Here is a 20521-nt window from a genome sequence, read left to right as displayed (position 1 = left end):
ATGTGAAATTATATACTTAAGGAAAAAGTGTGAAACAACTGAAAATATGTCTTATATTCTAGGTTCTTCAAAGTAGCCACCTTTTGCTTTGATGACTGCTTTGCACATTTTGGCATTCTCTTGATGAGCTTCAAGAGGTAGTCACCGGAAATGGTTTTCACTTCACAGGTGTGCCCTGTCAGGTTTAATAAGTGGGATGTCTTGCCTTAAAAATGGGGTTGAGACCACCAGTTGTGTTGAGCAGAAGTCTGGTGGATACACAGCTGATAGTCCTACTGAATAGACTGTTAGAATTTGTATTATGGCAAGAAAAAAGCAGCTAAGTAAAGAAAAACGAGTGGCCACCATTACTTTAAGAAATGAAGGTCAGTCAGTCTGAAAAATTGGGAAAACTTTGAAAGTGTCCCCAAGTGCAGTTGCAAAAACCATCAAGCGCTACAAAGAAACTGGCTCACATGAGGACCGCCCCAGGAAAGGAAGACCAAGAGTCACCTCTGCTTCTGAGGATAAGTTTATCCGAGTCACCAGCCTCAGAAATTGCAGGTTAACAGCAGCTCAGATTAGAGACCAGGTCAATGCCACACAGAGTTCTAGCAGTAGACAGATCTCTACAACAACGGTTAAGAGGAGACTTTGTGCAGCAGGCCTTCATGGTAAAATAGCTGCTAGGAAACCACTGCTAAGGACAGGCAACAAACATAAGAGACTTGTTTGGGCTAAAGAACACAAAGAATGGACATTAGACCAGTGGAAATCTGTGCTTTGGTCTGATGAGTCCATATTTGAGATCTTTGGTTCCAACCACCGTGTCTTTGTGCGACGCAGAAAAGGTGAATGGATGGACTCTACAAGCCTGGTTCCCACCGTGAAGCATGGAGGAGATGTGATGGTGTGGGGGTGCTTTGCTGGTGACACTATTTATTCAAAATTGAAGGCATACAGAACGAGCATGGCTACCACAGCATCTTGCAGCGGCATGCTATTCTATCCGGTTTGCGTTTAGTTGGACCATCATTTATTTTTCAACAGGACAATGACCCCAAACACACCTCCAGGCTGTGTAAGGGCTATTTGACCAAGAAGGAAAGTGATGGGGTGCTACACCAGATGACCTGGCCTCCACAGTCACCAGACCTGAACCCAATCGAGATGGTTTGGGGTGAGCTGGACCGCAGAGTGAAGGCAAAAGGGTCAACAAGTGCTAAGCATCTCTGGGAACTCCTTCAAGATTGTTGGAAGACGATTCCCGGTGACTACCTCTTGACACTTATCAAGAGAATGCCAAGAGTGTGCAAGCAGTCATCAAAGCAAAAGGTGGCTGCTTTGAAGAACCTAGAATATAAGACATAATTTCAGTTGTTTCACACTTTTTTGTTTGTTAAGTATATAACTCCACATGTGTTAATTCATAGTTTTGATGCCTTCAGTGTGAATGTACAATTTTTAGTTGTGAAAATACAGAAAAATCTTTAAATGAGAAGGTGTGTCCAAACTTTTGGTCTGCACTGTACATTACAGTGGATTATGTGGGGCTATTATATTGTACAGAAGGCAAGGCAATGCCCGTTATAATGTATAGAGGACTATATGGGGCCACATATACTGTAGGGAGTTCTATGTGGGGCTATAATACAGTATAGAAGGCAATGCACGGACAACTATACTGCATGGAGGACTATGTATGGGCATTATACTGTATGCAATGCAGGGCCAATTATACTCTGTGGAAAGCAATGTCTGGCCCAATTATTCTATATGGAGCAATATGTGGGGCCATTACACTGTATGGAAGGCAATGTAAACCCATTATACTGTATGGAGGACCATGCAGGGCCATTATACTGTATGGAGGACTATGTGGAGTTATTATTCTGTATGGCGGACTATGTGGGGCCACTATACTGTATGGATGGCAATGCAGGACCCATTATACTGTGTGGAAAGCAATGCAGTACCCAATTATTCTGTATGGAGGAATTTGTTGGGCCATTGTACTGTATAGAGGACTACGTGGGGCCATTATACTGTATGAAGGACTAAGTGGGGCCATTATTCTGTATGGAAGTCAATACAGGGCCCATTATACTGTATGGAGTAATATATAAGGCCATTATACTGTATGGAACGCTTTGGGCGCCCCTTATACTGTATGGAGGACTATGTGGGCCATTACACAGTATGGATGGCAATGCAGGGCCCATTATACTGTATGGAGGACTATGTGGGGCCATTATTCTGTATGGCAGGCTATGTGGGACCATTATACTGCATGGAAGGCAATGCAGGACCCATTATACTGTGTGGAAAGCAATGCAGTGCCCAATTATTCTGTATAGAGGATTATGGTGAGCCATTAAACTGTATGGAGAAATATGATGGGCCATTATACTGTATAGAGGACTACGTGGGGCCATTATATTGTATGGAGGACTATGTGGGGCCAATTATACTGTATGGAGGACTATGTGGGGCCATTATACTGTATGGAAGGCAATGCAGGGCCCATTATACTGTATGGAGGAATATGTTGGTCCATTATACTTTATGGAAAGCTATGTGGGGCCCATTATACTGTATGGAGGACTATGAAGGGGCCATTATACTGTATGAAGACTGTGGGCCCATTATACTGTATGGAGGACTAGGTGGGCCATTATACTGTATGAAAGCCAATTCAGGGCTCATTGTACAGTATGGAGGACTATGTGGGACCATTATACTGTGTGGAAAGCAATGCTGGGCCTATTATACTGTATGGAGGAATATGTTGGGTCATAACCTTATGGGGCCATTATACTGTACGGAAGACAATGTGAGGCCCATTATACTTCATGGAGGACTATGTGGGACAATTATACTCTATGGAAAGCAATTCACTGCCGATTATATGGTATGTAGGGCCATTATACTGTATGAAGGCAATGGTAAGCCCATTATACTGTATAGAGCAGAGGTGTCAAACTGCATTCCTCGAGGGGCGCCAACAGGTCATGTTTTCAGGATTTCCTTAGCATTCCACAAGGTGCTGGAATCATTCTGTGCAGGTGATTAAATTATCACCTATGCAATACAAGGAAATCCTGAAAACATGACCTGTTGGCGGCCCTCGAGGAATGCAGTTTGACACCTCTGGTATAGAGGACTGTGTGGGGCCATTATACTGTATGCAAGGTAATGCAAGGCTCATTATACTGTATGGAGGACTATGTGGGGCCATTATACTGTATGGAGGACTATGCAAGTCCCATTGTACTGTACGGAGGACCATATGGGGCCATTATATAACATGAGGAAAACAGAGGTCTCACAGTACTAATTCAATGAGCGCCTGTTTTTATTGTTGTGGGTGCCATTCCAATACTGCTGACCCGAAGGAAAATATCAAAAAAAGAAGAGGAGGTAGGGCACATTCAAATAAAATCTTCAAGCTTTATTTCATGTCCATCAGATTAACATTTCGTGGTATAGACTGTCCTGAGGAAATGGTGTGATCACAATGAAACGTGTAGAAATAAAGTCTATTTCTCTATTGCATCTACTTGGACTCCACTGGTTCTGACAGGCGAACAGCGCAGTCTAATGCCCTATTCTCTTTACCCAACAAAGAATCATCACTTCAGGGCTTGTAGCAGCCGCCAATGCGAAGTACAGTGGTTGTGTCTCACACAACCACAATAGGTGAGGGAATTTGAATTATCTCCCATAACATTCCTTTTATCTTGGATAAGACCCTATGTGCGCTCTATATTTCTTCTATCTGGTTACATAAAAAAATGTAAGTAAAACATATATATATATATATATATATATATATATATATATATATATATATACTCACCGGCCACTTTATTAGGTACACCATGCTAGTAACGGGTTGGACCCCCTTTTGCCTTCAGAACTGCCTCAATTCTTCGTGGCATAGATTCAACAAGGTGCTGGAAGCATTCCTCAGAGATTTTGGTCTATATTGACATGATGGCATCACACAGTTGCCGCAGATTTGTCGGCTGCACATCCCAAAGATGCTCCATACAAGGCAGGATGGATCCATGCTTTCATGTTGTTTACGCCAAATTCTGACCCTACCATCCGAATGTCACAGCAGAAATCGAGACTCATCAGACCAAGCAACGTTTTTCCAATCTTCTACTGTCCAATTTCGATGAGCTTGTACAAATTGTAGCCTCAGTTTCCTGTTCTTAGCTGAAAGGAGTGGTACCCGGTGTGGTCTTCTGCTGCTGTAGCCCATCTGCCTCAAAGTTCGACGCACTGTGCGTTCAGAGATGCTCTTAGGCCTACCTTGGTTGTAACGGGTGGCGATTTGAGTCACTGTTGCCTTTCTATCAGCTCGAACCAGTCTGCCCATTCTCCTCTGACCTCTGGCATCAACAAGGCATTTCCGCCCACAGAACTGCCGCTCACTGGATTTTTTTTCTTTTTCGGACCATTCTCTGTAAACCCTAGAGATGGTTGTGCGTGAAAATCCCAGTAGATCAGCAGTTTCTGAAATACTCAGACCAGCCCTTCTGGCACCAACAACCATGCCACGTTCAAAGGCACTCAAATCACCTTTCTTCCACATACTGATGCTCGGTTTGAACTGCAGGAGATTGTCTTGACCATGTCTACATGCCTGAATGCACTGAGTTGCCGCCATGTGATTGGCTGATTAGGAATTAAGTGTTAACAAGAAGTTGGACAGGTGTACCTAATAAAGTGGCCGGTGAGTGTATGTATGTATATATATATATATATATATATATATATATATATATATATATATATATACATATATATATATATATATATATATATATATATATATATATATATATATATATATCGCATACAAGATTTCTCCAGCACATCCCCCCTACTCTGGAACTCTCTACCCCAACATCAGACTCTCGCCTACCATCGAAACCTTCAAAAGGAACCTGAAGACCTACCTCTTCCAACAAGCCTACAACCTGCAGTAACCACCGATCCACCAAACCGCTGCACGACCAGCTCTACCCTCGCCTACTGTATCCTCACCCATCCCCTGTAGATTGTGAGCCCTCGCGGACAGGGTCCTCTCTCCTCCTGTACCAGTCATGTTTATTATTATGTATACCCCTTTTCACACGTAAAGCGACATGGAATAAATGGTGCTATAATAATATACATATTTTGTTTTTAGATTTCAGGCACACAAAAAATGTGTACAGTTATCTAAAACAGAATTTAAAAATAATACAATTTGTCATGCATACAACAAAACCTTATTCAGAAAAAATACAGAAGTTTTAGCTACTGTCATTAAGCACCTTTAATGGGTTAAAAACCATTAATCAACTACTGTGGAGAAAAAAAAAAAGATAACATTTCATGAAACTTCAAATCAATGAAGCAGACAGAAAAACTTCCAACAGAATCTTAATTTTCGAATTATAATGTCAACCCTCCCCCTTTGTCAATCATCCCCTTGCCAGACTATTGAATGCGGAGGTGCAGTAGCTGACAACAATGGATACAAGTGACAGACCTTATTGCAGTCATTACTTCATATTAAGTGAGTATTCTCTAGATAAGGTTGATCAGTGTAAACTCAACATGAGACTAACCCACTTTCCCAGAGAAGAGACGTGAGGGCTCCTATTTACTGCGGGCACAGCGGCCATCTCCTGAATGCATTATCAGCATTACATTATATGGCTGCTCTAGGTATACAATCCGAGTAGGCACGCTTGTATTCCCGGGCAGCAGGCTGTTACATGGTGGAGGATGTGTCCGTGGTGCATGAGTGAGCTGTTAATAACGCAATCTTGCATTCATTACGGCTTATACATTTCCTTGGATCATATAGTTTAAACAGCCGTGAGGTTTTACAAATAGTGCTATGATGAAGACTGCCTTGTTATTAAAAGAACGTGCATGCTTCTCAAAAAATGTTCAGAAACACAAAATATTATAGTAAATTAGGGTAAACTGGCCACTGAGGAATTCCCCTGCAACACCTGCGATATAATATTGGTTTCCATAGTTACACAATGGTCTTTTTGTTTTACTTAATTATTCCACTTTGTGTGTGAGAACCAAGAATAATTCAGAGCAATCAGGGAAAAATTCATCTACTACAGTGACACATGACAAGGAAATCCGTTTATGCATTACACCAAGTGAACTAACGCTAAAAATATATACTCTTCATATCATTATTAATAGTAATTAGAAAAGAATCTGCGTACAGAACTAGCGCGTGCATTACGATGGCCACACACAGATAGCCGTCACATGATCCAACTCCAACATACACGTGCATACTCCACGCAGCTGAGCATGCGTGTGTTCTGTATGGGGAGAGAAGAGTATGCTGCAGCCAAACGTCTCTATCAACAGGAAAAACAAAAGAGGCACTTATTGTCATAAGGGTCTGGGAGAGTCAGGAGGCCTGTACTGGGAACAATTTAACTTGTGTATAAGGCGTACAAAAATAGTAATGGTCAAATAATTTAAAGATCTATATTCATTTTTATTTCATAACTCAATAGTAGACATGAAAATAAGCAACTCTGTAATATATCTTATCAGAAAAATCAGCTTCTTTCGCTGCTGGGATCAGTCGTCAAATTTCTAAATTTACATGTAAAATCTGTATCCAGTGAAGACAGATTGTTACATTACTAGATAGGAGATGGCGGTTACTACTGAAAAAAATGCTATGTAGTGGGTAGGAGGAGATAGAAGCTCTGCCTTCTGCTCTTCTCTCCTCCTCCCCCTTCTATCTACATAGAACGTGGCGTTTACTACTAATAATATGCTATGTAGTGGGGAGAGGGTAGGAGGAGATAGGAGCTCTGCCTTTAGCTCTTCTCTCCTCCTCCCCCTTCTATCTACATAGGATGTGGCGGCAGGGCCATATTTAGAGTTTCTGCTGCCCTAGGCACTTTAAGTGCTGCCTCCCCCTTTGGTGAGTATGACACTATCGGCAGTGACTTTGGCAAGAATCGCTGATGTGAAAGTAGCTTTTTGCAGCAGATCCGGCAGTTTTTCTGCATGTGCCGTGTAACGGATCACTCAAATTTTAGGCCACGCCTCTGACCACACCCATTTCACAACTAGTCACACCCATATCCACGTATCAACCACAGCCATTTAGCACTGCTGATCACACTGTTTTATATACAATAATTATAAACAAAAAAAAATATGGCCACACAATGCTCCATATTGTATAATGGCCACACATGATCATACTGTATAATGGCCACACATGATGCTCAATACTGTATAATGGCCACCACACATGATGCTCCATACTGTATAATGGCCACACACAGTTCTCCATACTGTATAATGGCCACACATGATGCTCCATAGTGTATAATGGCCACACATAATGCTCCATAATGTATAATGGCCACACATGATGCTCAATACTGTATAATGGCCACAGTGCTCCATACTGTATAATGGCCACACATAGTGTTCCATACTGTATAACAGCCACACACAGTTCTCCATACTGTATAATGATCCCACATGATGCTCAATACTGTATAATGGCCACACATGATGCTCCATACTGTATAACGGCCACACATGATGCTCCATACTGTATAATGGCCATTGGCCACACTTGATGCTCCATACTGTATAACGGCCACACATGATGCTCCATACTGTATAACGGCCACACATGATGCTCAATACTGTATAATGGCCACACAGTTCTCCATACTGTATAATGATCCCACATGATGCTCAATATTGTATAATGACCCCCCCCTCCTCCTGTATGCATGGCTCATCTCCCTCCCATCCCATATGCATGGCTCATATTCCCCCCTGTATGCATGGCTCATATTCCCCCCTGTATGCATGGCTCATATTCCCCCCCTGTATGCATGGCTCATATTCCCCCCCTGTATGCATGGCTCATATTCCCCCCCTGTATGCATGGCTCATATTCCCCCCCTGTATGCATGGCTCATATTCCCCCCCTGTATGCATGGCTCATATTCCTCCTTGTATGCATGGTTCATATTCCCCCCCTGTATGCATGGCTCATATCCCCCCCCCTCCTTGTATGCATGGCTCATATTCCCCCTCCTGTATGCATGGCTCATATCCCCCCCTGTATGCATGGCTCAAATTCCCCCCCCCTGTATGCATGGCTCATATTCCCCCTCCTGTATGCATAGCTCATATTCCCCCCCTGTATGCATGGCTCATCTCTCCACCCCCGGCTCCCATCTTGCATGGTGCGGGTTACCGTCCTCCTTCATCCCCCCTCGCCTGTCCCCCCGTCCCTCATACTCACCTGTCCCACACCGCGCCGACATCCCTCTGGCTCTGTCCCGACTCCCGACACAGCACCTTCTTCCTGCGTGAGCGGTCAGGTGATACCGCTCATTAAGGTCATGAATATGCACATATTCATTACCTTAATGAGCGGTACCACGTGACCGCTCATTCAGGACGAGCTGCAGACGCCGAGACCAGGCATCGCTGGAGAAGGGTGAGTATAGTCTTCAAGGTGGGTGGGTGGGAGGCGTGCGGGGGGCGGTCGGTCGGGAGGTGACCCAGGCCAGAACTTATTAAAAAAAACAAAAAACAAACAAACCAACCTTGCTCAGGTGCCGCCCCCTTGTCCCCGCCCTAGGCACTTGCCCTCAAGTGCCTAGTGGCAAATACGGCCCTGCGTGGCTATGCTATGCCACATCGGACATACTTTAATCAATCCTATTTGTGGGTGGACTGGATAAGATGCCTTCTTATGGAAAAGCACGCGGCCATCAATTAAGGATATTGAAAGCACCGTCCTATCCGACTTTATGCACTATGATCCTTATGTAAATGTATATATTATGTCATGTTTTGATATTCCCCTATTTTTTAAAATATTGATACCTATTATACGGCTTATGAAGTATATTGTGCCACTTTTTGGGGGCCTTTGCATTTCAGTTGGATTCTTATTCTATCAGCGGTAGTGCGCATGCGGCGCACCTGTCTCCCTCGCCCTGCATTAGGGCGGCGTCAGTACTGCCTCCTGCATGCAACTGGGGACCACCTCCCAGCTTGCGTGTGGTGATGCTTGACGTCGTCATCTGATGCAGGGCCTGGCGGGCGGTGTGCGCATGCGCCGTGAGAGCCGCTTCTATTGGCTGTGGTTTAGCATGTGATTAATCACATGCACGCCACCCAATCATATTTTAAGGTCCTTGTGGCGCTATTTCTGCACTTCCCCTTGAGAAAGCACCACACAAGAAGCTAAACACGCGTCGGGGGTCTCTTTCTTTGGGTCCAGTCCGGTGTCCTGTTGCCCTCCATATTGGTAAGCGCTGCTGTTAAACCTTATATACCATTGGGGTTTTGGTGATATATTATCAGCGGCTCACTGCCTTTACGTATACTGAGTTTCTGGGTAAGGTACACTGGGGGATGTCTGTCTCTTTCAACCATTCTTATGCACCTGAAACTTTCTTGTATGTATTTATGCATGATCTATTGACTTTTTGTATATGAAATAAAAATTACTAGTTTTAACCCATATACTCCTGTGTTCTCCTTGTGCAGCATAGCTATGGAGTGGGTTGTTCCTGTTGCCTTTGGGTTTCTTTACACTATTCAGTGTTAGAGTTCCCATTTTTCAATATGCTTTCTGGCGTTGTTATCATGATAATATGCTATGTAGTGGGGATTGAGTAGGAGGAGATAGGAGCTCTGCCTTCAACTCTTCTCTCCTCCTCCCCCTTCTATATACATATGAGATGGCGGTTACTACTGAAAAAATGCTGTGTAGTGGGGAGTGGGTAGGAGGAGAGAGGAGCTCTGCCTTTAGCTCTGCCCTCCTCCTCTCTCTTCTATCTACATAGCAGATGGCAGTAACCACTGAAAATATGTTATGCAGTGGGGAGAGGGTAAGAGGAGATAGGAGCTCTGCCTTTAGCTTTGCCCTCCTCTTCCCCCTTCTATCTACATAGGAGATGGTGGTTACTACTGATTAGATTCTATCTCAGTAATGGGAGAATCTGTGTTCACCGAAGACAGATTTTACCTGTAAATTGAGAATTTTGAGACTGAATGATCAGTCCAGGAGAAAGAATCAGATTTCTCTGATCTGATATATTACAAAGTTGCTTATTCTTATGTGAACTATTGATTTATGAAATAAAAATTATAACGACAGTTATCCTTTATTCGTTCTCCACAAACCTCTTGATCTGCTCTGCCACTTTTGCTCTATGCTATGTCTGACAAATTGGCCTTTAAAACATGGAGAAAGGAATAATATTTGATGGTTGACCATGTAATACATGGGTCTGAGTCCCCAGGAACTGTTCTTACTGATACACAGTATATGGACTTACAAACCTTCAATTTTGGCATATTCTGTAAGTCTGGTATAATTGATCAAAGCAGCTTTCTCAAGACACCTTCTTACAACTTTCTTAACTTCATCAGCAGGGATGGGAGTCGCAATGTCTTTCATTAAAACCTAAGTAATTAAAAAAAAAAAAAAGTTAAGTATTTCTCACATGATTATTTTGAGCCGATTTCTGTTGTACATTTTACTTAATGAGATTAGCAGGTGAAATACAAAGTAATGTACTATGTGTGCTGAGTCACTGCAGCCTTACATGTTTTTCTACGGTAGAAGATATATTCCAACTTCAATGCAGACAGAGGTCCAGAATCAATATTGGATTGATGCCTGTTTTTGTCTAGTTTTTGGTGTTTAAAAGGTGTTGTTCACTTCCAACTAAATTTCTCCCCTGGCTGCAGTTTTCTTTACAACTGTACTTGCCTTCACCACCGTTGTTCTCAGCGATTGGCTGCAGCGCTTACATCTCGTCAACACTGCAATAGCTAGTCAATGATTTCAGCCTCTGAACAGTGTTGTTCTATCTACACGCTGACACCCCGTTAGTGCGGCAGAGCTCAAGTGACTAGCTGCACTGCTGTCAGGGTGACGTCAGCACCTTACCCAGTGATAGACACCGGGAACAGCGGTCAAGACTCGACAGTGGACCAGGGGAAGGTGAGCCCCAGTTTTTTGCTTTTTTTATTGCAAGCAGCAGCTAGGGGAGAAATTTAATTGAAAGGCAACAACCCCTTTAAGCCAGTCTTTGATGTTTAGAATTTTATTTGATATGTTTGCCATCACTATGTTATCATTGTGGCTGTGGTTTTTGCTTTCTTGATTTTTGTGGCTCATTTATCAATTGCAACTTTTTAAAAAATTACTACATTAATGAGATGTCATCGCTGCGGCCGATCAACAAAAATCAATGGATGAAACGAAGCTATACCAAATGACATGAAGTAGAGTTCAATGTTTTTTTTTTTTTTTTTTTTTTTGTTTTTTTTTTACAGGTAACAGACTGAGGGCACACATTTGTTGGAAGGTGACGGCCAGTTAAAGCCATGAATATATTCAATGATATAGTTAGAAAATGTCAGTGTTATATTCACTTCCAATGGTTAGATCACATTCGCGCATTAAGTGACTTAACCATAATTAATATATTATATTATCATTATTCCTAGTTCAGATGTGAAATGGCAGCATTATGTAACATTTAAGGTGGATCTGTCCCCAGATTTTAGGATACAATTCAATACATTAATCTGAGACCCTAATGAGGAGGATGATATACGTACACTGAAAATAGTTAGCAGAAAGGCTGTATAATTCTGATAGTAAAATAAACATTTTATGACTCCAGCTAAAGAGTAAGAGAATTCATGAATCCAGGTGTATTCAGTCCTCACTCAACCAGCTGGATGGACAGCGACAGCTTGTAGTGAGCAGTGAGATCTCAGCAGCTGCAAGGACACTAAGGAGCGGTCAGGCATGCTAAGTGGGTGAGGATTGAATAAACTTTCAAAAAGGATTTTACATACATACATTCTAACATGGATTTTCAAAGTAAGCCTACCATATATAGAACCAAAAAATAATTTAAAATAGAATGTTCTTTTCAAATATTTCTGAGTTTTCATTAGAATATAAATAATAGTTTAAAAAAATGAATTGTTAATCATATATTTGCAACTGCTCATATAAAAGATGTTAATTTAATTATGCAATGTATATCTGGTCGTGTACTCATACACCGTAATTGCTGTTCAGAATTACTGAATAGGTAGTTTAAAGAACAACATCTTTCACATAAAAACTCATTATCTATGCACTGCATCTTAAAAAATGTAATTGTGTTGAAAACTATATTTTAAAACAATGAGAGTTGTCTTTTTCTTAGTGAACACACGGCATTGTTTAAGTAATTCTAGTAACTTTTCTATAGTATGTAGATCATTGTATATAAAACTCATGCTATATCGGATAGCAATTGGTCCAATGTTATACTATGAGGGGCAGTGCAGATCTGCATTATTTTTTCTCTTGTAAATGCAGTATGAGAAAACAATCATAGCATACAGTGGGTGCATTCAATAATCGGATCACGCACAGCCATACAAGTCTATGCGTGTGAAACGTCATATATCATCCAAGTGCAGTCCGATTAAAGCGTACACAGAGAATAGATAAGATAGATAAATTAAGTTCTCTGTCTTCCCACACCAATGATACAATTCTCTCATGCAAGAGAGACTAAAGTAACACGGCTCAATCTCTGACAGAGTTTGTGCTGAGTGACATTAGCATAATTGGCCCAATTCGCTCGCATGATAGAATCGATGGCCTTGTAAGCGATCTCTAACAATTTTAATTTCCATTGCAACAAATTTTTGATTTTGACCTCTCTCCCCACCCCCTTTCTTCTAAGAGCTATAACATTTCTTTATTTTATTATGGCTTGTTTTTTTGCAGGACAAGTTTTAGTTAAAGAAAGGGGCACTGGAGCCAAACAGAGAGGTGTTTGTTTGGTGAACACATTGAATACAAGTGTGAGCTGCTGCTGGGAATACCGAGGTTGCTGAGGCTGCTACATTTATGCTCATTCATTCTGCCTGAAGAAAAGTAATGTTTATGTACCTTAATTTATTGATACTGAAGGAAGGCAGTTTTCGCTTTGGAGCTGTAAAGTGTATGATAGACAATAAACTGAATGCTGTTTTGATATAAAACCCTGTGCCACTTGTATCTAAGTGGCAACCCGAGAGCATGAACCCCTACACTGGATCAAGAGTTGTTCCCAAGATCACAATTTGGTGTTATAATAATGTCCTTTATGCCAATATAACGGTTTTAAAACTGCCCTGATTTACACATCTCAGCTGGCTTCCTGCGTGCATAGCTCTGCTCCTGTAATGATGATGTAATGGGAAGGGGCAGAACCTCTTTCATTACAGTGTGAAGCTTATACTCAAAGGCAGTGCTGTGACTGTGTGCTGGTTACTAAGAGGAGCAAAGTACTGCATAATGGGGCTATGAAGAAGTAGCAGAGAAGTGGTATACTGCAGGATGTAGCTGTATATATAGAGAGGCTGAAAAGAAGATGTATTGCAATATGGGGCTGAATATCGATTGTCTCAGAGGAGGGATATACTGCAAGATAGGGCTGTATATAGAGGGGCTGAAAGAAGGGTATACTGCAGGATGAGGCTGTATATTATGGTGCTGAGAGAACGAATATGCTGCAGTATGTGGAAGTATAGGTTGTAAGGCGGATACAACACAGAATGGGGGTGAAAGGAATATATACTGCAGGATGAAGCTGTACACAGAGGGTATGAGAGGAGTGATATACTTCAGTATGGGGATGTGTATAGAGGGACTGAGAGAAGTGATGTACTGCAGATGGGGGTCTATATAGAGAGGTTGAAAAAAAATTATATACTCCAGAATGGTGCTATATATTGAGAAAGGAGATATACAGCAAGATGGAGAGATATACTGAAGATATATATACTGAAGATGGTGCTGTTTATAAATAGGCCAAAAATGTTTGATATACTGCAGGTCAGGGATAAGCGAAGTGATGTACTGTACTGCCATATGGGTTGTGTATAGAGGGGCACAACAGAGTGATATATTATAGGACAGGGCTGTATATAAAGGGTCTGAGAGGAGTTAAAATGTCTGTTGCCTGCTGCACAGAGTTGAGTGATGTGAAACTGCAAATTCTGCTTTGTTGATGCATATGACAGAAGATAATCCTTTGCCATATGCATCAATAGAACAGCATTTGCAGATACTCTATTTATAAATTACTGATCTGTTAATTACAAGATCCATTGTGGAAGACTGCAGGAGAGTGGGACTCTGAAAGAAACCAGCTAAATATGTTAAACCACACAGGTAGCTATAATGATGTAGATAACAGAAAAAAGGTCAGGAAGGGTACTGTACAGGAGCAGACAGTACACTGAAGCATAAAAGTGAGTTCTAAACAGTTGAGGCCAGAAGTATACAGGAAAGGGGTATGGGACTACAGCATGAGGAGAAGCAAGGGCTGCTATGAAAATAGTTTTAGCAGATAGAAATAGGACCACCCAATCAGCCATGTAAACCTGGGTGCACAAAGGGGTAGATAGAAATAAAAATAAAAAAGGTACATTAAAAAAAAAAATATGTGGGACTTAGTCTCTATATTAAGCATACAATTAGTGTAATTTTTGAAAAATGTGATTGTGGTAATAACCCTACAATGAACTCGTATACAAGGCATTTTTCCATTCTATGAATATAATTTGGTTAGGGAATAACTTTCAAACTAGGTACAACCTCTTTAAAAAATGTTATATAAGGTGTGCAAGAAACAAAAGGTTATTACACACAGATGCTAAATAAATGTCACAGAGGAGGAAAGAAAAAAAGGAACACCACAAGTGAAATAAGTGAACAAATTAAATAAATAAAATGAAAAGAGTCTGGTTGAGGAAGTGGGAAGAAAAGTTGAGTCTCTACTCCCTCAAGACAGTCGCGTTTATAGGATCACAATGCTGCACCTTCTAAAAGTGTATCTAGTGTAATCAAAAAGGCAAAAATTTATGTTTTGTGAGGAAATGTCAAGAAGGCCAAAAAAGTAAAACATTAATGTTAATGGTAGGAACAACTTTATGATCGTCAATGTCAATACACGTATTGCAATAAAACTAGTAGTTCTGACCAGTGTGCTCCCTCTGGAAGTTAAAGCTTCTTTTTCGAATTTTAGGGAACAAAAATATATAGTGATTCTTAGAATTTACAACCATTTTAAGTCTCATTTAGGATGCAAATACATACACATGAACATAACTCATGTTCATGTGTATGAGCTTAACTCTATGGGGCCAGAATTTTCACTTTTACCCTTTCGATTTCCCCTCCCCTTCTTCCAAGACCATACATTTTTATTTTTCAGTCATTATAAGCTGTAGATTGCATATTGTTTGCGAGACAAGTTGTAATTTTGAATCACACCATTCAATTTTACTGTGTCAATAATGAAAAATGGGAAAAAAATTCCAAGCGGGGTGAAATGCAATTCTACACTGTTTTTCAGGTTTTGTTTTTACGTTGTGTGATACCAAACTTGTATTTCTTTAATTATATGTTAGCAGTGGGAAAAAATCAGAAATGCATAAAACGAAAACTTTGGCTTGTGTCATTTTCTGAGACTTGTAATTTTTATTTTTCCATCGATGGAGCTGTGTGAGGGCTTGCTTTTATATTCCAAATTGATATTTTTATTGATATAATTTTGTGGTACATACAAGAAATTAATATTTTGCATTTTAGGAGGGTACTGTGCTGACAAATATGGCAATCCTGTCGTTTTGATTTTCTTCTGTTTTTGCCATTCATTGTATGTTTTAAATCTTGTACTTTGCTAGACTGGACATTTGTGGACACCATGATTCCAAATATGTTTACTATTTATTTTATTTCTTTCATTTAAAATTGGGAAAGGGGGAGATTAAGGCTGTGTGCCCACGTTGCGTTTTTTATGCGTTTCTGCCGCATTTCTTGCAGCAGTGGAAAAGCATAAAAATGCTTAAAAACCGCATTTCCATGCAATCCTATGGAATTTTGCAGATGCTGTGCCCATGCTGCGGATTTTCCCGCTGCGGGAATCGCATAGCGGTAAAATCCACAGCATGTTCATTATTTCTGCGGAATCGTGGCGATTCCACAGCCATAGGATTTCATTGAAATGCTCACTTTACGCATGTCGCTATGCCCACCATGCGTAAAGTGAGCGTTTCATGTGCAGATGATACCAGAGTCTGGTGGAGAGGAGACTCTCCTCCAGGCCATTGGGAACCATATTTCTGTAAAAAAAAGAATAAAAATAAAAAGTGTCTTAGTTACTCACTGGTTAACGGTGTTTTTCGGAGTCCATGACAGCACCACGGAGAGAGGGGATCCGCCCTTCAGGAACAGGAAACCTACAGATACATAAGGGCGGCATCTCTCCCACGCATCAGTTGGTTCACAGAGCACAAGAGGACTACCAAGGTTAACAGCATAATTTATATACAACAATACTACTGCTAACTATTCACCACGAGTGAACTATACAAAAAAAAGGAAGAGGTGTACACCCAGAACTTAAGAAGATGGGAGGGTATGTACGGGTGCTGTCATGCACTCCGAAAAACACCGTTAACCGGTGAGTAACTAAGATTTTATTGGTCGTCCATGACAGCACCACGGAGAGAATTACAGAGAGTAAACTGACTAGGGAGGGACTACAGCTTGCAGCACCCTTACACCAAAAGAGAGGTCAGAGGAAGCACCCAGGTTTAATCTATAATGGTTATAGAATGTGTTTGGAGAAGACCAAGTAGCAGCCTTACATATTTGGTCGATCAACACTTCTAACCTCTCCGCCCACGAGGTAGCCATGGCTCTGGTGGAATGCGCTCTAAGACCTTTAGGTGCCGGCTTGCCCTTTGAGACAAATGCCAGCGAAATAGCCTCCCTGATCCACCTAGCTAGTGTAGATTTTGACGCTCTATGACCTTTCCTGCTACGCTGATAGGATACGAATAGGGCGTTATCTATCTTCCAAGGATCAGTTACTGCAAGATACTCTAGTATACATCTTCTTACATCTAAAGTGTGTAGTTTCCTTTCTTTATCATTAGTAGGATTAGGGAGGAAAGATGGAAGAACTATCTCCTGTGTTCTATGGAATCTGGACACTACTTTAGGAAGATATGCTGGATCAGGTGAAAGTATCACTCTATCATCTCTAAGTTGCATGTAAGGGGGAAGCCTGGATAATGCCTGGATATCGCCTACCCTACGAGCTGACGTTAGGGCTACCAGGACGGCTACTTTAAGAGACAGGTCTTTAATAGAAGCTGAAGAAATTGGCTCAAATGGGGCTTCTGTCATGGCCGAGAGGACTAAGTTTAAGTCCCATGGCATGACCCTATTCTTTACCATTTGTCTAGACCGTTTTGCTGCCTTGATGAATCTACTGACCCAGTAATTTTCAGAAATGTTGCAGCCGAAGAGGGCCCCCAAGGCTGATAACCTGTACTTTAAGAGTATTTGGGGATAACCCCATATCCAACCCCTTTTGCAAAAACTCCAAAATCTGGTCTATTGGTGTTGATTGACCAGCTACTACCCCCGAGTTTTGGAGAAATCTTTTCCAGATCCTGGCATAAATTTGTGTTAATCAGGCCCGGAGAGAAACCTCTATCTCTTAACAGCGACCGCTCAAAATCCACGCCGTCAGACGAAGGCCAACCGCCTGAGGATGGTAGACTGGGCCCTGGGATAGGAGATCTGGGATGTCTGGCAAGACCCATGGGTCGGATATTGACATGGTCCTGAGGCATGAAAACCACATCCTTCTGGGCCAGAAGGGGGCAATTACTATAACTGTGACCTTGTCTTTCCTGATTTTCCTCACCACCAGAGGAAGTAGAGACAGGGGGGGAAAGGCGTAAACTAGCCTGAATTCCAATCCATGAGGAGGGTATCTACTGACAGAGGATTTTCTCTGGGGTTCAGAGAGCAGAATTGTGTCACTTTTCTGTTTTCCTTTGTGGCGAAAAGATCTACCTCCGGTTGACCCCACCTTTCCACAATGAAGTTGAAGATGGCTTCGTTTAGTGACCATTCTCCCTGCCTCAAGGTGTTGCGGCTTAAGAAATCTGCCGTAGTATTTTCTATTCCTCTTATATGAAGAGCTGTCAACGAGAGAAGGTGTTGCTCTGCTAGCTGGAACAGACGATCTGCTACGTTCATCAGGGGTTTGGAACGGGTTCCGCCTTGATGATTGATATATGCCACGGTGACCCAATTGTTGGAGAAAATCCGCACGTGGTGGCCCTGTAGAAAGACAAGGAGTTTTTTAACTGCCTGTTCCACTGCCGTTAACTCCTTTAAGTTAGAGGACATTTCCGTCTGAATCTGGTCCCAGAGTCCTTGGATCCAACCAGAAGGGCTAGCGTCTGTGGTGATTATACGGGTTACATTATATTCACAGGGGACCCCAGTGGACAAGTTATTATGGTCTAGCCACCATTCGAGGGATATATTAGTGTTTCGGGACAAGGTTAGCTGGCTTTCCAGTTGTCCCCCTAAAATTTTTTGTTGCAATAATACTTCGCCCTGAAGTACCCTTGTATGATACTGGGCCCATCGGACCGCTGGAATGCAGGAAGAGAGAGAGCCTAACAGAGACATCGCTTTCCTGAGGGACATGGTGGGGTTTTTGGATGCGTTTAGCACCTGAAGGTGCAGGCGATCTATTTTTTCGTGAGGCAAACGGCATTCCTGAACCTGGGAATCTAAGGTGAGGCCTAGAAAATGCTGTACTTTCATGGGCTGTAACCAGGATTTTTTGACATTTAGTAACTATCCTAGTCGCCCCAGGGCAGACATTACTTTTTGTAATTGTTCTAAACAGTGATCCGCTGTTTTACCCACGATAAGAAGATCGTCGAGATAGGGGATTACCAAAATATCAGATTCATGCAGGTGAGCCATGACCTCAGCCATGACTTTAGTAAATACCTGGGGGGCAACCGATATGCCAAAGGGGAGTGCCCTATACTGGAAATGCCTGACCACCCCATTTAACCGGACCGCTACCCTCAGGAATCGTTGGTGCCCTGCATAAATCGGGATATGGTAATAGGCGTCCTTTAAATCCAACACCACCATGAAGCAATTTTTAAACAGTAATTTTCATTGCGGTATTAATAGTCTCCATTTTAAACGGTTGTATGGTCAGAAATTTGTTTAGAGCCCTAAGGTTGATAATAGTTCTGAAGGAGCTGTCTGGTTTGCGTATTAGGAACAGAAGAGAGTAGAATCCTTTACCCCGTTCTCCTTCCGGAACTTCTGATAGGACCCTCTTACTGAGCAGGTCATGAACTTCCGTTTCCAGGGCCATCTGTTCTGCCAGAGAGGACCTGAGCGGGGTAACTCTGAAGAAATTATAAGGGATGGAAGAGAACTCTAGCCGTAGACCTGTAGCTATTATTCCCAAAATCCAATTGCTACTGGAAATTTCTGACCAGGCCGGGTAGAAGGCAGATAGTCTACCTCTCACCGGGGTGACTAGTCATTGCGGTGGCTTTTTGACCTCACGGGATGGTTCTTGACGTCCCCCTCCAAACATGAATCCAGTACCTCTTTTCTTTTTATCGTCCCATCTGCCTTGGTCCCTGGCCGGCCTTCTGCGAAAGAACCTTTTCCCTGTGAAAGGACGCCTATAAGAAGTGGTCGGTAGACTGGGAAATTTCTTTTTCTCATCTTCGGCCTTCTCCAGCAGTTCGTCCAGAACCGGACCGAACAGGTATTCTCCTTCACATGGAATAGCGCAAAGACGTGACCTGGCCTGAATGTCACCGGGCCAACACTTTAGCCACAGGGCTCTGCGTGCCGCATTTGATAACCCTGCAGCTCTAGCTGCCATCCTTGCAGAATCTGCGGACGCATCAGCGAGAAAAGCAGCCGCATTCTGGATTGTCGGCAGGGATTTCAATATGGATTCCCTAGAGGCCCCATCTTCCAGCTTAGACTCTAGCTGGTCCAGCTAGACCATCATTGATCTGGCTGCGCATGTCGCAGCTACCGCAGGTCTAGCAACACCAGCCGACATCTCCCAAGTTCCTTTAATAAATGAATCTGCCTTCTTATCAAGAGGATCTGTCATGGTTAGGACAAGGTTGTCCTGTGGTGCTCTCAAGGGTTAATGTTCTTAGACTCTCTTTCAAGATGGGGGGGCTATTTATACTCGCTCCTAACCTGGTATCCTTGTCAGCTATAGGTTTTTCTGCAGTCTGTATGCTTGACCTCTGAAGTGTGTGCTGCTTGCTTTGTGTCTTGCTGTCACCTGTTTTATTCGCTTTCCTGGATTTCTGACCCCTGGCTTGGCTTCTGACTATTCTCTGACTCTCCCTGTTGGTAGCTTGTTATCTCCTGGCTTAGACCTTGGCTTGTTTCACTATTCTTTTATGCTTGCCCCTTCTGTTTCCCCAGCGTCTGGCTCCGCCCCCTACTCTGTCACATGATCGTAGGTCCTATTGCTTTACCTAATCACTCTGTCTCATGTGAAAGGTCCCATTGGTGTTAATGTTAGTTACCCAGTTTCTGACCTATCTCTGTTGC

The 20521-nt window shown here is 42.3% G+C and overlaps 1 protein-coding gene across 19 annotated transcripts in view; it reads right to left on the bottom strand.

Moving 5' to 3' along the window:
• Window positions 1-20521, bottom strand: part of CADPS2 (calcium dependent secretion activator 2) — a 699771-nt gene that overhangs the window by 310806 nt on the left and 368444 nt on the right. For all 19 annotated transcript variants that reach the window (XM_077264954.1, XM_077264944.1, XM_077264942.1 and 16 more), the window contains exon 16: window positions 10363-10486. In XM_077264954.1, the coding sequence (XP_077121069.1) occupies window positions 10363-10486 (124 nt within the window). The remainder of the gene's footprint in view (window positions 1-10362; window positions 10487-20521) is intronic.

Source organism: Ranitomeya variabilis, chromosome 5 (genome assembly GCF_051348905.1).
Source record: "Ranitomeya variabilis isolate aRanVar5 chromosome 5, aRanVar5.hap1, whole genome shotgun sequence".
NCBI classification, from domain to species: Eukaryota; Metazoa; Chordata; class Amphibia; order Anura; family Dendrobatidae; genus Ranitomeya; species Ranitomeya variabilis.
The sequence above is the reverse complement of the archived record's forward strand: the minus strand, read 5'-3'. Positions and strand labels throughout refer to the sequence as shown.